Raw genomic sequence first — 17,751 nt, 5'->3', positions numbered from 1 at the left:
ATGTCAAAGGTAGAATTCATGCAAATTTCCAATCTGGTGGGTTAATTACTATTGCTGTTAAGCGCATTAACTGAGAATATAATAATTACAATAACAAAATGCAAACCATTTCAACAACTTTAAGTAATAATTCCGAAGATATACTCTGTTCATTAATGTGACTCCACATTTTGCCTATTTGACTACAATCCATGAAAGGCGGCTTCAATGGGATTACATTACTATTATTCCTACAGAGAACCTTGCATTACAATAGCTTGCCCATTTAAGACTGAATATCATTAAGAATACCCTATGAGAATTTCGCCAGGCTTGGAGGAACTCTCCTTTCATTCTGTATTGTAGTTCTTTAATAAAGGAAAGCAGAAACATGGTGAAAACAGTCATTGTTCACAGTAAGTTAGGGAGAAATCAGTAATAATATTCCGTTTCTGCGGTGCTACAGTTTCTGCGTGTGTTTCCGAAAGCAACCATGAATGATTACGGCAAGACTCAGCTAAGGTAGCCGTGTGGATGATTGATAGGGCATTAATCAAAAGATGCATATCTGCCTCAGAATTTGTCCACAAGCTTTCTTCTAATAGCTGATTTCATGTTCACTGAGCTCTATGCCCGTTTGTCCAATTTATTTTTCAGTGTACAAGCCATTCATCAAAAAACACAATGATTTAACACCCCCACCCTTCTCCTTTTGGTGAATGGGTATTACGGAGTATAACTACCTTATTCTGCTCATTAAAAAAGCAAAAACCAAAAGAGCCCACTACACACGTATTTACAGTGAGACACAGACTTTGCAGGAGCCTCCAGACATCTTGCCAGAGTTTCCTGAGCCCACACGATCAGGCAGGTGTGGGAGGGAGCACGGACGGTCAGTTACACTTTTAATTCTCAGAGGCACGACATCTGGGGGCTCAAAAAAGTCAGGACCTGATTAGGAATCGAGGCCATTAGAGAAACCATTTCATAGGGCAGGAAACACCCTCAGTTGTATATATGAGCAACGTACAGATGTTCATAGCCATGCAGGATGGGTCTATTTTTCCTTTTAAGAAGACGTGGGAGAGCAGGAAAGCAAGGCCCAGCCTCCTGCTGCGGGGCGGGCCCTGTCCTCAAGGTACAATCAGTTTGACCTCAGCGGACAGAAGGAAGGGCGGGGACAGCTTTTGACACATTTGGGGAACCAACGTCCCGTTCCCTTGTGGGCCTGGTTTTTTGCAGGTGACAGGAATAAACCTCCAAAATCCATGTCAACTCCTAGGGATACCACGAGAACAGGCACAACGGATGAGCGTGTTCAACCTCACTGCTTATTCCTAAGGAGCCAGCCACGGGAGCGCTCTCTCCTCCACACGCAAAGGACAGGCGGTGGCGGGCACCCGCGGTGGCCTTGTCCCAGCCTGCAGAGCCGGGGCCGCCGCTGGCTCCTCGAGGCGCTGCGGGGAGCTGGCTGCTCCTCCAGATCGCAGAGCCTTTGCAGAACTCGATGACAGACGTGGTTCTTGGCTCTGTCACAGCATCAGCCAGGATCTGGAGCCAAGGCTCTGCTCGCTCTCCGGAGAGTGTGGAGAGGGAGACAGAGTTGGTGAGGAAGTGGCAGAAGAGGGGTGATGTTTGGGCACTGCACAGGGATGTCGGCAACAACGGAAAGGATGTACGGGGAGAACCGCTGAGGAATTCCCACGGGAGGGGGGTCAGGGATCAGCAGGAGAGTGCCCGCACACCGGCACTGCGGTGTCCTTCCTGAGCTCAGTATGGCTGGGTCTCAGCTTTTACATGTCACCTGCTCAGACAGCAAGGCCTTCTGAGACTCACGGTCTGTCTCAATGAGCCCCTCGGCATGATTGGTCCAATCACTCTCTCCTGTTGGACATCTCTGTTCCCCAGTCATACCGGCGTACTCCGAAGTCACACCCTCCCTCCCTCTAGACTGAAGGGTCCCAAAGAGCTGACCCTTTGGTGCCTGGAACACTGCCCAGCACACAGCGGGCACTCAACGGTGAGTCAGCGAGTCACCAAATCTCTTCCTCAGTTCCCAATTGCCGCCGCAGCGAATTACTGCCAACTCAGTGGCTTGGTTACTATCACTTAAGTCACACACACTATCTTGGTGGCTCACGAAACCAGCGTGTGTTCTTCTGGAGTCCACAGGCACTTTAGAAGCTGCCCGCATCCTCTGCTCATGGCCCCATATCACTCCGACCCTCTTCTCCAACTCGAACTCTGACACACCCCTGCCCTTCCTCTTGGAAGGATGCTTTTCATTACATCAGGGCCACCTGAATAATCCAAACTCATCTCCTCGTCCCAACATCCTTAACCACAGCTACAAAATTCCTTCTACCGTATAAGGTAACGTGCTCATGTGTTCCTGGGATTAAGACGTGGAATCTTTGGGGGCCGATCACAGTCAGAGCAGTCCATTCAAAGGAAAGCGTGTTTTCCTCTGAAAGCTACAATTTGACAACGTGTCTGTAAAACACAGTAGAAACTAAATTAGTGTCTAGGTTCCGATTGTTCTATAGGACGTCAGTGGCTGAGGATAGTCTTTGCTGAACACGGAGGTCAGAATTAAAAAGAACAAAAAATAAATCCTACCTTTAGAAACCCTAAAAAAAAAATAACTTGCTAAATAGTTCATGTATTCATTTCATAATTTCCTAGAGATATAAAGTATTGCTATTGTTGGGAATTTTTATAAATCTCTTCTGTGTCCTCTAAAGGAAGACACAGTCTATTTAAAACTTGGTCTACCTGAACTTTATTACTTCAAAGTCTTTTACATTTCTGTGCACCCTATTCTTTCCTGTGGATCACTTGAAGAAAGATTAATTTTACAATCGGACTTCTGGATCCTCATCACTCAATATTTAGCTATATTAAATATAATTAAAGAAAACTTTTTAGAGCTTTCACTTCTTTTCCCAATGACTACATGAAAGGTGGGGTAACTTAAAACACACAAACATTCATAACAATGTGACCTCTAATTATCTATATTTAGTCAATGAGACTAGGAGAGAAGCATCAGATGGCCCCCATCTTCCCAAGCAACGTGCTAACAAGGTCACAGGCCTGCCGAGACAACGATCCCAAAATAAGTCTTATGGAGGAGAAGAAAAAGAAGTGCTAAAGTCACAGAAGTCTGAGGAATATGGGTTCCACAAGCCCGGGATCCTGTGGTGCTGTGACTACGGGATGTGTATTCCAAGCATCCCAGCCCAGATACAGCAGAGGATCTTCTAGAAACTAGTGATCCTGGCAAAACACTTTGAGCAACACTCTCTTAGGACAACAGTTATAAAGTCAGAATAAATTAATTTCAATACTAATTTGACCTTCCCTTTTCTCAAGAGCAGAAAAAGAGTAAAAGAGCGATTTTAGGTCGTTGACTATAATATAGGTGGTATTCTCTTCCATCAAATATAATTTCTATCCATTAGGACAGATACACAGTTATTAAATTTTTTGTTTTATACAATACCTTAAAGGGGCATTCCTCTATGTTTGGTGACTCGGGGATAGAACTCTGAGCACATGTAAATAAAATTACACACGCACGGTCACTTGGGCGCATGGGTGGCTCAGTTGGTTAAGCATCCGACCCTTGATTTCAGTTCAGGTCATGATTTCAGTTTGTGAGATCATGAGATCTAGCCCCAAGTTGGGCTCTGCACTGACAGCACGGAGCCTGCTTGGGATTCTCTCTCCCCTTCTCTCTCTCTGCCTGTCCCCCATGTGCATGAGCACTCACTTGCTCTCTCTCTCTCTCTCCCTCTCTCTCTCTCTCTCAAAACGAATAAATAAACATTTTAAAAAAACAATACAAAAAACAAAAACTACTCATGGTCAGTTCCCCCATTATGTTCAGCTCTGAGCTAAGCTAACAATGATCAACAAACTGTCAACTGAGTGGGAAAAAGCTCTTCTATTTTCCAAAGGTTTAAAATGAAAACTCCCAAAGTCTGAATCTTTGAGAGAGTTTTGATGTATTTATTCTCTACCAAAAATAGAGGTAAAGTTTTGTCAATCTTCTTTTGCGAAGCGTGGTTAAATTTTGCAAACTGGGCATTTCTTAATTTGCAGTAAATACATAGTCTCACCTCACTCCTCCGGAAGTCTCCTGTCTGGGAATCTCAGCAAGTATCCCCAGTCTGGCTAAAATTTGGAGTGTTAAGTAGGAAGAAAAGATGTTAAATGAAATGTCCTAAAACGCACACACTAGGTCATTCTTCAACTCGGTTACGTTTTAACTAAGTACTTCTATAGATCTTATTTGTAGTCCCAAAGCATAAAATCATTTTTAAAATTGGAAAAGTTACATATTATTACAATCAATACAGAGAACTTTGAAATTCATAATCAGTTTTCTTTCACAACATTGTTTTTTTCACACCAAGGAAGTAATGTGAGTCAACATTTGTACAGAAACCTTGTGATCAATCTGTGAATCAAATTTATATTTAACTCCTAGAATGATAACGTAAGTGGGGACGCTAGAGTTGGTATTGCAGACAATCATTCCTTAAACATATATTCAACCTTACTATACGTAAATGTATTTCACAGTCATTACTATTCAAGTCAGATGGATGAAACCCAATTTAAATGGCTGTAAGATAAGCCCGTGTGTTTTAGAAACAGTGCAGGAATTCTACACACGGTAGGGGTAAGAGGGTGGGTGGGGTGCCTGGCAGTGAAATCTTGGAACAACACAGCCGCGTAATTTGGCCTACTGCAGTCCTATATGTTGGGAGGGTAAACAGAGCGGATTACAATATTGAAAGAGCTCTGTCTGTCACTAAATAAAAACCAGGAAAATAAACCGAGGAATCATAAGAACAACGGCAAGGGGCCAGGGGCGCCTGAGTGGCTCAGTTCAGTGTCCAACTACTGGTTTTGGCTCAGGTCATGATCTCACAGTTTGTGGGCTTGAGCCCCGTGTTGGGGCTCTGTGCTGGCAGTGCACAGCCTGCTTGGGATTCTCTCCCTCCCTCCCTCTCTGCCCCTCCGCTGCTCGTGCGGGCATACAAGTGCTCTCTCTCTCTCTCTCTCTCTCTCTCTCTCTCTCTCTCAAATAAATAAATAAATTTTAAGAAAGATAGCTAGAGGCTGGATCACCCAGCCACTGCACACTTAAAGGTAAAAGTTTCCGTTTTATCATTTAATGACTTCCATCCAGACGTAAGATGGCGATTTTCCTGAGAGCCGCCAAGGGACGTCCACTTGCACTGAATTGGCTATGGTCCCTGTGTGTTAACGTACAACCTAGACGGGGAAAGGAGGAGGAAACCGTGGGGCACTGAGCAGCGCTCCACACATCTCACTTAAATTTGCTTCAGCAGGGAGGCCAATCAGATCCCAGGTTCATTTCTGGAACCCTCACCATCTCCAGCCAGCGTGAAGGGTAAAGCACATGTGGTGCCTCTGGATTCTTTGGAAATGTCTTGTTTTCAGTATAAAATCAGTGCTAACTTTTATAAATGTGTTTTTCAATTGTTCTGGTGGTTGCATTTTGCTCAGACATGAATTTCTGAAACGCCCTTAACAGAAATGCGCGTGATACTTTTATGATGTATTACTTTAGGCTGTGGCACTGGGATCAAGAAACTTCATGCTGTTGAGGCGCCTGGGTGGCTCAGTCGGTTAAGCGTCAGACTCTTAGGTTTCAGCTCAGGTCATGATCTCATGGCTCATGAGTTCAAGCCCTGCATCAGGCTCCGTGCTGGCAGTGCAGAGAGCCTGCTTGGGATTCTCTCTCCCTGCCCCTCCCCAACTCACTCTCAGAATAAAGAAATAAACTTAAAACAAACAAACAAAAAGAAACTTCATACTGTAATTTCTGTGTAAAGAATCCAATGGGGACATTTGCCTTTCCGGAGCCGATTTCTCCAAGCTCTTTGGCTCATGAAACTGGTATCAGAGGTCAAGTTAGGCAACAGTCAATGCCTGGTAACAAAAGGACCCCACAGTTGGACACACTGGCTTCAAAAAGAGAGAAGAAAGAAAAGTGGGGGCGGGGGATGGGGGAGGAGGCATTCTAATCAAAACGGACTTTGTGGCCACTCTGTGGCTATTGCGCTAACGGGGTTGTCCACATTCTGGTTACAGCTGTGGAATTTCCTGCACCACAGCTGCCATTCAAAGCAAGAACAATTCTTTGCAGTTTTGCTGAGAATAGGCTGACACCTATTAGAACTTGTGTATGTACAGGCCCCAGGACACACATGCCTGCACGTGCTTTTATTTGAAAACAGAAAAATAAAGCTTCCACTTCCATCCATAAAAGCTCCCAGGACAAGTTTACTGGAAAACCCAGCATCCTCGGAAGTAAGGAGCACACGAGTAAGACCCGCACACTCACAAAGCAAGTAAATATCACCCCCACATTTGCACTGACGCATACGTGCTCTGTGAATACTGCCTTGGGCAAAAATCCATTCGGCTTTATACGACAGAAGTGTTTTAAAAAGCTCTAAAAAGCCACTTTCCATTAAACAAACAACAGACAGGACCTCCAGGAACATGAATACCAGTGACACATTCTCCATGTAACTGCTCGGCCATGCAGACGTGGGTAGAAAAAAACATCAGTTTTTCAAAAACATCCTCAGGTATTGATACTGGTCCCCTGTTATGAAGAGCGCTTCCTCCCAGGCCTTTTAACCGTGCCTCCCACTGGAGATTTCTAAGTGAAGGAAGGCCTCGCTGACAGAAAGAAGTTCAGGGTTGGGATACACTAGGCTCTGCCCCGTAAGTAGCTGAGCGCCTCTGATCTAACCCACTAGCCTCTCTGAGCCTCAGCTCCCTGGACCCTGACACAATGCAGCCTCCTTGGGAGCTCTGAAGGCTTCCTGCTGTTCCTGGATCAGTGGCCCGGGCTGTGCACAATCTGGCCCCTGCCTGCCTCCAACCTCAGGCTTTGGGACACCCTCCCTGTTCACTGCCATCTGGCGCCCTGGGCTGCTGACGGTCCTCAATAGCCAAGCTCTTCCCGTCCCAGGGTCTCATCTGCCCCACTCATTCTTTCGTACCTGATTGGAGGCTTGTCCCCTTCATGAGTTCTGTGAGGGCAGGGGTCATGCCTCTCACCCATTTTGGTAGCCCCCATGCCCAGCACAGTGACCAGCACAGAGCTGAATATGGAGCTAAATCTCTGCGGAGCGAATGACTAACTGATTAACTGAAGGGCTATATAAAGCCAATGGCCACCTATGGCAGTAAATAAGAACGATCTTTCTCCGTTAGTATTCATCGCTTTCGCTGCCACTGGGGGCAGGAGTTTGTCGCCACTTTCAGAAGATGCAATCAGTGTTTCAGGACCCTGGGGTCATTGGCACGGTGTTCACCTATCCCTCAATGTCGCCCCTCCCAACTTGTGACCAGCACACATAAGTTCGGAGCCGAGCCGCTGCGGAGGCCGAGCTTGTTCCTGTCCGGCCTCGGGAAGCGACAGCGGACCGGCCAGACGCACGCTTCCTCCGGCAGCTGCCGCTGGACAGGGACACACAGGCTGTCCCGTCCCCAGCTGGAGCCCGCGGTGCTGGCAGCGGACAGCCTGTTCCCACTGGTGGCGCTGCGGTGATGGGCACCTGACTCCCGCTTCCGGGGAGACGTCGGTCCTGGCCACGCCAGACCCCAAACCACGAAGGACACACACCCATCTTTGTGTTGGCCATTAAAGTCAAAGCTGGAACACTGGAACAGGTGGATTGGAAATGAGTGGGTTCCTCATCATTCTGTTTATGTTCACCAGAAGACAACGGGGAGAGGAGGGTCACTGGAAAGCCCTCTCTTCCGACAGCAGTTCAATCTTGAGGGGAAGGCAGCAGCAGAAGCAGGGGTACTGCTACGGTACTGCCCTTAAGTGGGTATTTATAACATCCGCCTTAACCACATAGAGCGGAGGTTGCTGGTTGTCTTTGATAAATGGGAATCATCTAGGCCTAGACGGGAGTCTTCAGGGAGACAGACAAGGTAAAACTTCTTGAGACAGTCGAATATTTCACAACCTTTCTAAGTGCATGGGGTTTTTCTGAATGGTCATTTTAGTCATGATATATATAAGAAAAAGGCTTATGGTGGACATTGGGACAAGACGTTTGAAAAGTGAGACATTAAAATCAAATATCGTGTTTAAACATGCCAAGGGGCTTTTGTGAATAAATACTTGCTGCTTTTCTTTTTCCAAATGTTTATTTATTTTGAGAGAGAGAGACAGAGAGAGAGAATGAGCAAGCATGAGTCAGGAAGGGGCAGAGACAGAGGGAAACAGAGAATCCTAAGCAGGCTCTCCCCTGTCAGTGCAGAGCTCAATGCGGGGCTCCATCCCATGAACTGTGAGATGGTGACCTGAGCCAAAGTCAAGAGTCGGACGCTTAACCAACTGAGCCACCCAGGCACCCCAATACATGCTTTCCATGGTATTTTTATAGCACTCTGAAATATTAAGTAAGAACCATACACAAAGAGAGACATTTGCTTTTTTTGTCCCTTTATTTTGTATCCATCCCTCTATCTCTCCATAGCTATCAACCTATGGACATACACTATTCATAAAGACTGGAATATTCTGAAAGTCAGAATTATTCATCTACCACGTAGGAAGTTCCTTTAATAAAGGTGGTGATGAGAATTCTAATTACTCACTAAAGAGCTCCTTCACTTATTCACTCAAAAAATATCCACTGAGTGGGGTCAAGGTGACAAGGCACAGACGTTGTGGGGGGCAGTGTGCAGCCGTGAAAACACAGCCCTCTGGCACGTGCATTCTAGCAGAGGGGATGCAGACAGCAAAGTTCTGGATGAGCCAGCAAACATGGCGTTTCAAATAGTGGCAAGCCTGTTAGCAGCCTCTTGGAGAATAGCACCTGGACTGGACCGCTAGGTGAAGAAGATCGCTACGGCGTTTGTTAGAAAACTGAACGTCCTCTTTACAACTTAACCAACAACATTATTCTGTGCACTGCTGATGTCAGAAGCAGGTTAGGTAACGAAAACAATGAAAAAGGCAAATGCGTTTGGGGTCAGTTAAAAAACAGGGAATTGGATGGGGCACCTGGGTAGCTCAGTGGGTTAAGCGTCCGACTTCAGCTTAGGTCAATCTCAAGGTTCATGAGTTCGAGCCCCGCGTCGGGCTCTGTGCTGACAGCTCAGAGCCTGGAGCCTGCTTTGGATTCTGTGTCTCCCTCTCTCTCTGCCCCTCTCCTGCTCACACTCTGTCTCTGTCTCTCTCGGTCTCTCAAAAATAAGTAAACAAACAAAAAAAAAAAGGCAGGGAATTGGAGAATTGGCATGTGACCTTCTCCGACTTTCTCTTGCAAAGGCCCACCACGTTGATGCGTGAAACAAGGGGAAGAGTATGCTTTCCAAAATCACCGTGACATGAAAACAATGAGAGTGCCTCACACCAAGCACGGCAGAGATTACACGCATCCTAAGTCCACACTTGCTCCTGTGTCTTGCCCTCTGGACAAAGTTAGCTACCCTTTCTAGCTTTCTGTGCTCATGCTTCTTCTCTTTCCCTGCCATCCACTGGTCCTACTATGTACTGATTATTTCCCAAGTGAGTTTTTAGTGCACATGTTCGAACTGAGAACAGGGCAAGCAAAGCACTAACATCACTCCCGCTACAGGACGGACAAACAATGCTGATGATAATGGTTCTAATTACTGTATTATATGGCACGCCGATCACGTCCTGGGTTACCTGCATTGCCTTCCATGCATTAAAAGCTACGTCTGATCCTAACACACACTGGCTGTCTACTGAAGAATGAGAGGTCAGGCTGCCAGAGAGAAGACAGAATGGAAAGGATCCAAAGGTGAGGACGAACCTGAGCGCACGGTGGCTGGGCCAACTGTGAACTTCCTCTTCCAGCTCTAATGAGAATGACAGGGTCTGTGTGGCAGCTCTTTGGAGGCAGGGGAAAATGATCAAGCCAAGTCAGGATTTGGTACTAGATTACCTGGGCAGAGGTGAGCAGATCAAGAAGACAGAGAAGATGGGGGCAGGGGTGAGAATAAAGAAAGATAACGTTGTGACTGTCAATGGACCGTATTCAAATCTGAGGCTCTTAGATGCTGGAAAAAGTCAAACTAGCTGGGCAGAGAGCCAGGAGGAGGAAAAATTAAAAAGAAGCAAGAAAAATAAATGCGTATAAGTGATTCTGGGTGAGTATCATTTGGGAATATCCTCGCATGCCATATTTCTCATACTTTGATGATATGACCTCTAGTCAAGCCACATAACGGTTACATAATTTCAGCAAACTGACATACAGCCACTGGCAGTCGAAGACGCTGTGAGTATTTGCCAGGAGTGCAGAAACAGCCAGGCTACGGTTCTGAAATGGGCACCCTTCCTCAGAGCCCGACTGGGAGGGTCATGGGGGTCGCACGGCCAGACCGTGATAGCTCTTCTCCTGGACGGACCATCCAGGATCAGTCGTCCTGAGACTTTGCCAGTGGCTAAAGGTCTTCATCCTGGCACTGCAGATGCATGCCAGCGTCCGTAAAATGTGTCCTTTCCTACACAGCGGTGTCTTGTCTGTAGCTTACACATGTGAACACTGAACTTCAAAGAGCTGACAGGCAAGGAAAGTTGCAGAGCCGGGGGCAAACCTGAACTCTGACTACAGACGCGCCCAACTCTAAACCTACATCTGTGACTGTTGTGGCTAATCCTGAAGACACCCCAGGACCTCTCTCTGAGCACTGACTGCTATCATACAAGCAGAGTTACTTGCTTTTTCCTCCATGTTTCCACACTTCAATGAGCATATTAAAAGAACAAAGAAAAGCAGAAGAAAATGACATCATGTCAACATGGGGATTTACAATATTTAAACACTAACTTGTGTGCCAAGGAGCATTACTGATATTGAACAAGCAAAGAATTAAAGCTGTAATTGAGAACATTGTTGAAAAAAGAGTGGTATTCATCATTTGCTAATATGATATGTTACTAACTGCTAACCCTTTTTTTTCCAGACTGTTGGGGCTTCCCTAGTATGTATATCTAGCACGAAACACCCGTCAATTAAGAACTAAAGCTACTGTCCATTTGTAGAAACACATCTATAAACAAATCCTCACTTACTCAAAGCAAGTGGAAACAGCCTTTTTGATATGTACTTTTCAAAGCAAGGAATCATTCGTGGTTTGCAAAACTCCCGTTCAAAAAGATTGCTAGTCATTGAATTCTTCAACTATGGGGAAAAAACTGAGGGGAAAGGATCACGAAAGCTGATAATCACGGTGGCATAATGAATTAACCAGAACATGATCTAATTCTAGGCCTGAAATAACTCTTTGGTAATGCACAGAGTTCAAACCAAGTGTAAAGATACCTACAATTCATCGCCCGGCTTACTTTTATTCCCTACTTATTGACATCGGCCCAAGTTTGATCATTAGCAGTGAGAAGTATTTTATAGTAAGCATGTTTACAGAAGCCTGTGTTTGTCCCTTCATGTACAAGTACAGACACAATGTAGCACCAAAGGAAGTGTCAAAATGTTCCCGGTGTACTCCAAAGGAGGATGACAAGAAGAGATCTTTCAAATTAAGCTAAAAATACTTAACAGGAAAACGGGGAAGTCCTCATTTGCCCCATCGCCGCGGACAGGTAGGTCTTCCAATGTCATCACATTTATTTTCCATTAGATTAAAAACCCTGCTGACACCTTTCCTTTGTAGACCTTTTCTGCGTAGTGAACAGCCATGAATTACAACCACGCCTGGCCTTTGGATTTCCGCTCCTGTTCCTCCATGTGTTACACACAACCAGGTATGAAGCTGGTTTTCTCTCTAGAGAACTCGAATTAGTAAGAGGGGCTTGGATGAAAGACTGGCCATAAGCACTGCCTCTAGACAGTGGATTCCATCATAAGTGAGTAAGTCCGTATCTCCGTACAGGCTATTAACTAACGTCTGCGAAACAATATTACTGGCCCAGTAACTGGCTCTAAAATCCACTGTAGTGATACCTGACCGGCATCCCGGGTCAGGCCCAGCGTCACGTGATTGTGTTCGTCCTCAGAGGCAGTGGGTCTTGCAAATGCAGGGCCCGCCAAGCGCTGACCCTTTATCAAAGAAACACATACTGGATTCGGGGGAAATACATACCTGATTGCACTTGCAGACAAGTGACCATAGGAACCACTTGCTGAAGAGCTGCTGCGGGAATTATTGAGAATCGTGACCAAGGAGTTGGGAGATGTCCTTATCATAGTCTGAAGGTCAAAGCTGTGATCGGACAGCGGTGATATGGACAGTGTACGTTTTCGGCTCGGCCTGGCTGACAGCCTGGGGCTGGGGAATCTGGTGCCTGTTATATAAACAAAACGGAGCCCGATTACCTGCGGTTGTACTCAGTACCTATTTATCGCTACTCGCCTGGGTGGAAGAAGCCGGCAACTTGCGGTGACAAGGACCTCTCCACCCACTTGTGATCTACTGGCTACAATTGAGGAAATTAGGGAGAAATATTTATCTTCCAGGGCTTACCTCAGGGGAGCTCTGTTTATTAATGTGCAGGCAAAATGATAAATTGCTAAACAAAAGGGAAAGACTTTTATGTGTTATCCCTCTCATTTCTAGTGATTTATGAATCTGACGGCTGCTTAGATATTCCCATCATTAATTCACCACAAGCGACGAAGACAGTGGTTCCCACAGTCACACAACACACCCCCCCCCCATCCCAACACACACCATTTTAAGGCAATGAGCCGAAGGAGAAAATGAATTAAAGCATCCTCAGATTAAAAATTCAGCTTAGTTAGGCTCTCATTTCCCCATGATTTCTATAGTTATCTGATCCATGTATACTTAGAGCTTTACTAAAACTACTGATAAATACATTATCCTAAATTAATGGCTCTCAATTGGGGGCAACTATGCCCCCAGGGGACATGTGACAACATCTGGAGACATTTTGGTTATCACAATTCATGGGGTGCTACTCGTATCTAGTGAGTAGAGGCCAAGAATGCTGCTGAACAGCCTGAGATACACAGGGCAGCCCCCCACGACGAGAAATCATCTCTCCCCACTAGTGCCTACACCGAGGAACCCTGCCTCAGTCCCCTACACTAAAGGCATGAGTCCCAATAAACATTACAAATCTCAGGATGCGGTTTGTTTGCAGATTTTCCAAATCTAGAAAAAACAGATTTTTTAGGGGGGAGGGGAAACCATGCAAACATTATAATGAGAGCTGATGAATCTAGTTTAATTCTCTGGACCTTGCTTCTCCAGTCAGAACTAATAGGGAATAAAGCACTTATTAATAGGAATCTCAGTTTTTATTAAGATTCCCCCGATGAAGCTCTAATCTGAAGGTCAGTAACTCCTACTTAAATGAGTGCCAACTTAATACAATGCTTTTTATCTAAAGAGTTAAAAACTGAATGCCTTCAATTTGGTAGATACTAGAGGTCTGAATTTCAGGAACTAGTATCAATGTGTCCCAGAGGCCCACACTCCTGCTTTTTCTAAGGTCACATTTACATTACAGAGTCATCAAACTAAAGTTTAATGAAAGAATGAGAACATCATCCCACTCCATAAGAGGCACATCAAACATGATTAGCTCTGAGTAACAATGGAGGGTTTCTATTTCAGAGTATGGGTATACCTGCATATGTAGGCACGGCAATTTAGTAACAGCCGAAACCCTGAAGTAGAAGGTAAGCCTTCTTGATAGAAAAAAGTCAAGGCACTTGGGTCTCTGGAAAATTCAATGGGAATATTTTCTTCATCATGGACATTGACACAAGGTAACAATCCAACGTGCTTCAAGATATTTAATGAAATGAAACAGAAGAATATGAAAGATTCTATAGATAATGCTATAGAGTAAAGAGATATACTTTATAGTTAGAAAAAATAAATGGCAAACCGGAGCTTAGGAGGTTAAGTTAGCATCATCCATGTATAAACCTGGAGAACCAGTGTGAAAGACAAGTATGGTACCCATTCAAATTTTTCTTTCAGAGATTCAAATTTGGGTTCTTCATTTAGATTAATTTCATTACCAGCCTGATTTAGGCCACGCTAGTAGAAATACAGCCTTCCCAACTATGTACACAGCTTTTAGTGTTTAAATCAGCATCTTACTTTTACTATGGCATCTGCCTTACACATAAATGTTTCACATTTACTCACCAGGAGAGGCTAATTTCATCCTAGTTTTCGATGAAGAAACACTTTCCACTTCCAAATGACTCCGAGGACACACCAGACTTACTGTCCACCTCCATATAATCCTCAGCAATAACCCTTCTCAATGGGTCTCAGTTGCCACTGGCAGAGTTAAGAGTGACAGGACATTCTAGACAGAGATCATCCCTGGAACACCTCTAATTTTTTAAATCACTAGATGAGGTGGCTATCTGATGCTATAAAGCGACAAAGGCCTCATACCCCCTTATATCATCCAAAGAGAGAGCCCAGAGGCCTTCCTTCATCCCTGCCATGGAAACCTTCACATTGTCCATGGCCTAGCTAGTCCAGCCCATCTGTTTTTCCCTCCAAGATGGGCTCTTATATATGTCAGTTTCCACCAATACCAATAATACAGTTTTCAGGAGCCCTCAACTCTAGAATGTCCTTTATAGGGATTACTTGCTCTATCTTTTAAGGTCATTAATCCCAAAAAATTAGGAATTAGGGCCATAAAACAGACTGGCTTCTTCAAACATGCAACGTAGGGTACTCTACCCTGTAAGTGGCTGAAACCCAGATATGCCCATTGCTGGCACATGAAAAAGTCAAGTGCTCATTAAAACCAGTTTCTTGTGGTTTCTGCCACCTGAAGAGTCCTGAAGATCTGGTTAACGGTGGATCACAGTGACTGGCTAGATCCCGGCCAGGCTCTGCCTCTGCAGGTACACATCCCACTTAGGCATTTAATTTACAATCGTTTTGCTTCTCCACTGGAAAAGTCTCCTACGACTGAAATGCTGGGTACTCTTCTTATGTTGTGTTTAGCTAAATGTCATTTCCATTTTCTAAGCAGGAAGATAATATTTTGAGCACTTTCTAACCCTTGAATATACTCTACCTAACCCCCTAATAATCAAGCAAACAGAGAAAGTCAGCATTTTGGAACAGTGATTTGGAATCCTCTGTCAAGGGGAACAGCTAAAACACAAGGTGAACATTTTAAAAACAGCTGAAAGAGGGGCACCTGGGTGGCTTAGTTAAGTGTCCAACTCTTGATTTTTGGCTCAGGTCACGATCTCAGAATTCAAGAGTTCAAGCCCCGCATTGGGCTCCACGAAGAACCTGCTTGGGATTCTCTCTCCCTCTCTCTGCCCCACCCTATCTCTCTCTCTCAAAATAAATAAATAAACTTGAAAAAAAAAAAAGCTGAAAGAGAAAGAGATGTGGCCCAGTTCTTCACTGATTATATGGATTCCTTCTGAAATATAAGCCCGAGAATTCTTAGCATTCCAACACAGATATCTCTGATCTGGCTTTCTGTTAATTGTTTTGTTTCTCTGCTCTAATAAAAAATTCTGACAAAGAAAAAGGAGGTTTCTTTTTATGTGATGAATGATAGGACATCTAAATTCCTACTTAATGACAATCAATTTACCATATACTCAGGCAAATTAAAATTCCTTTAATTAGTTTTTACAAAGTAAAAGGGTAGCTTCATCCTTTATTTAGATAAAAACCGCCATTGCCTGACTAAACACATTCTCATCAAATATAGAAGGTAATATGGGCTGACCTTCCAAGGATTCTCCCCTATTTTAATTCTTTATTTGCAGATTTTTAAATAACTAATTTGCATAATAACGCTGAACTTGTTTTTTTCAACAATCCCTAATTGAAATGTGATTATGATAAATCTGAAATATAAGCTGTTGACTCTACAAAGCCAAACAACGAAACCCCTGCAGAAGATGTAACACGTTTCTTCTACGTTGTGTGTGGTAACGAACTCCCCAATGGAAACCATCGCAAGTTAAGATCCTATGTGACACACTGCGTTATTTCATGGCCGTCAGGAGACTAAGGCCGTAGATCTTACTCTGTGTAAGCCAATCACCCTCTCTTTACTCCAAACCCGAAGGCTGAATTACTCACCACTGCTAGTGAGCGGACCAATGTATACCTTTGTCACATAAGAGTCCAGAGAGACTGTAGATGAGAAAGCACTGCTACCGGGAAAAACGAACAAAACCCAGAGCAAATGCCCAACTCAAAGCCATACAGTTGTCATATTCATAAGGGTCGTGGCTTTCGCTGACACCCCCGATGATGCTTCACGTCCTCTTTCTGGCACCTGGCAAATGGAACTTAAGGAATCTGAATAAATAAGAACTCTTGGGTGTTCTGGACCATGGTATTTATAGGCTCATTTGTCTACATGGCTAGATAAGTGACTCAAAGGAATCATCAGAAGCCTTGAGGGATCCAAAAATAAGGGATATAAAAAGCACTGGGGCACCTGAGTGGCTCAGTGGTTAGGTGTCCGACTTCAGCTCAGGTCATGATCTCGTGGTTCGTGAGCTCAAGCCCCACGTCGGGCTCTGTGCTGACAGTACAGAGCCTAGAGCCTGCTTTTGATTCTTTCTCTCCCTCTCTCTCCGCCCCCTTCCCACTCATGCTCTGTCTCTTTCTCTCTCTCAAAAATAAACATTAAAAAAAATTTAAAAAAAAAGCATCAAATGACGCCCTTATCTTCTACTGTTATGTCCTAAAAATAGCTCTGGTTTGGAAATGCTTTTTATTTTTCCTAGATAAAAGGTCTTGATGAAATATAATTTTTCATGTAAAGAAAACATGAGGCAAAATAAATCCATGGAAAAATTTAAAAACCAAGTACAGATTTAAAAACAAAATCAACTCCCAAAGCATAAAATCCAGAAAACCAAGGAGTGAACTGGGTGAAGCACATCCATGGAATCAAACATGTTCCCTGATTTTGTTATCACGACCATCAGAGCAGGAGAGGTTTTTGAACAGCTGCCAAATTACAATCGCCAGCATGTTCCAGCTCATCGGTATCCCTGAGCTCTGCAAGGAGTCTCGGGATGGCCAGATCTGTGGAAGCTTCTTAGCAAACCAAAGAAAGGAGTGCACCAAATGTTCTTTCCCCTTCTCTGGTTTCAGAAGTTAGACAATCACCTCGTCTTTGCATCTTCCTCTGTAATTCACGCGTTAGCATCTGCCACCACCAGGACTACAGAAAACAGCCCCATCACTTACTGTCCATGGCGTGAAGATATTCCATGTGGATGGCCCCAGCGCCGGCAGTGGCCGCAGAGGGAATGATGTCTGCATAGGGGCTGCGCTGGCCAGCTAGCAGAGCCATCTGGTGATAGTATTCTGCTGGGCTGACCCCGGCGTGGGGGGCTAGGAGAGGAGACAAGGAAAGCGTGGTGACTAGCTGGAAGAAGGTCAACAAGAAACGCTTCTGGAGGCAACGTCCGTCTGCTGAGCCATCCACGTCAGTACTCCCTTTTATGGCTTATTCTAACAAAACAGCCGGAGCTCAAACTGTGTTTTCACTGAAGTCTGCTCTAGAGAGCTTCTATTTGAAAAATAAGACAGAAACCGGGAGGGAGGCAAACCATAAGAGACTCAAATACAGAGAACAAACTGAGGGTTGCTGGTAGGGCGTTGGGTGGGGGGATGGGCTAAATGGGTGATGGGCATTAAGGGGGGGCGCTTGTTGGGAGGAGCACTGGGTGTTCTATGTAAGTGATGAATCACTAAATTCTACTCCTG

General features: G+C 44.7%; 1 protein-coding gene across 6 annotated transcripts in view; it reads right to left on the bottom strand.

Annotated features, from left to right (window-relative positions):
- The window catches only part of GLI3 (GLI family zinc finger 3), a 280,783-nt gene that overhangs the window by 75,150 nt on the left and 187,882 nt on the right, over positions 1 to 17,751 (bottom strand). For all 6 annotated transcript variants that reach the window (XM_045052197.1, XM_045052198.1, XM_011280298.4 and 3 more), the window contains 2 exons: positions 17,230 to 17,376; positions 12,130 to 12,331 (listed from right to left, as the gene is read on the bottom strand). In XM_045052197.1, coding sequence (XP_044908132.1) covers positions 12,130 to 12,331; positions 17,230 to 17,376 — 349 coding nt within the window. The remainder of the gene's footprint in view (positions 1 to 12,129; positions 12,332 to 17,229; positions 17,377 to 17,751) is intronic.

The sequence above is a fragment of the Felis catus genome, chromosome A2 (assembly GCF_018350175.1).
Source record: "Felis catus isolate Fca126 chromosome A2, F.catus_Fca126_mat1.0, whole genome shotgun sequence".
NCBI classification, from domain to species: domain Eukaryota; kingdom Metazoa; phylum Chordata; class Mammalia; order Carnivora; family Felidae; genus Felis; species Felis catus.
This window is presented reverse-complemented; position numbering and strand designations above follow the sequence as displayed.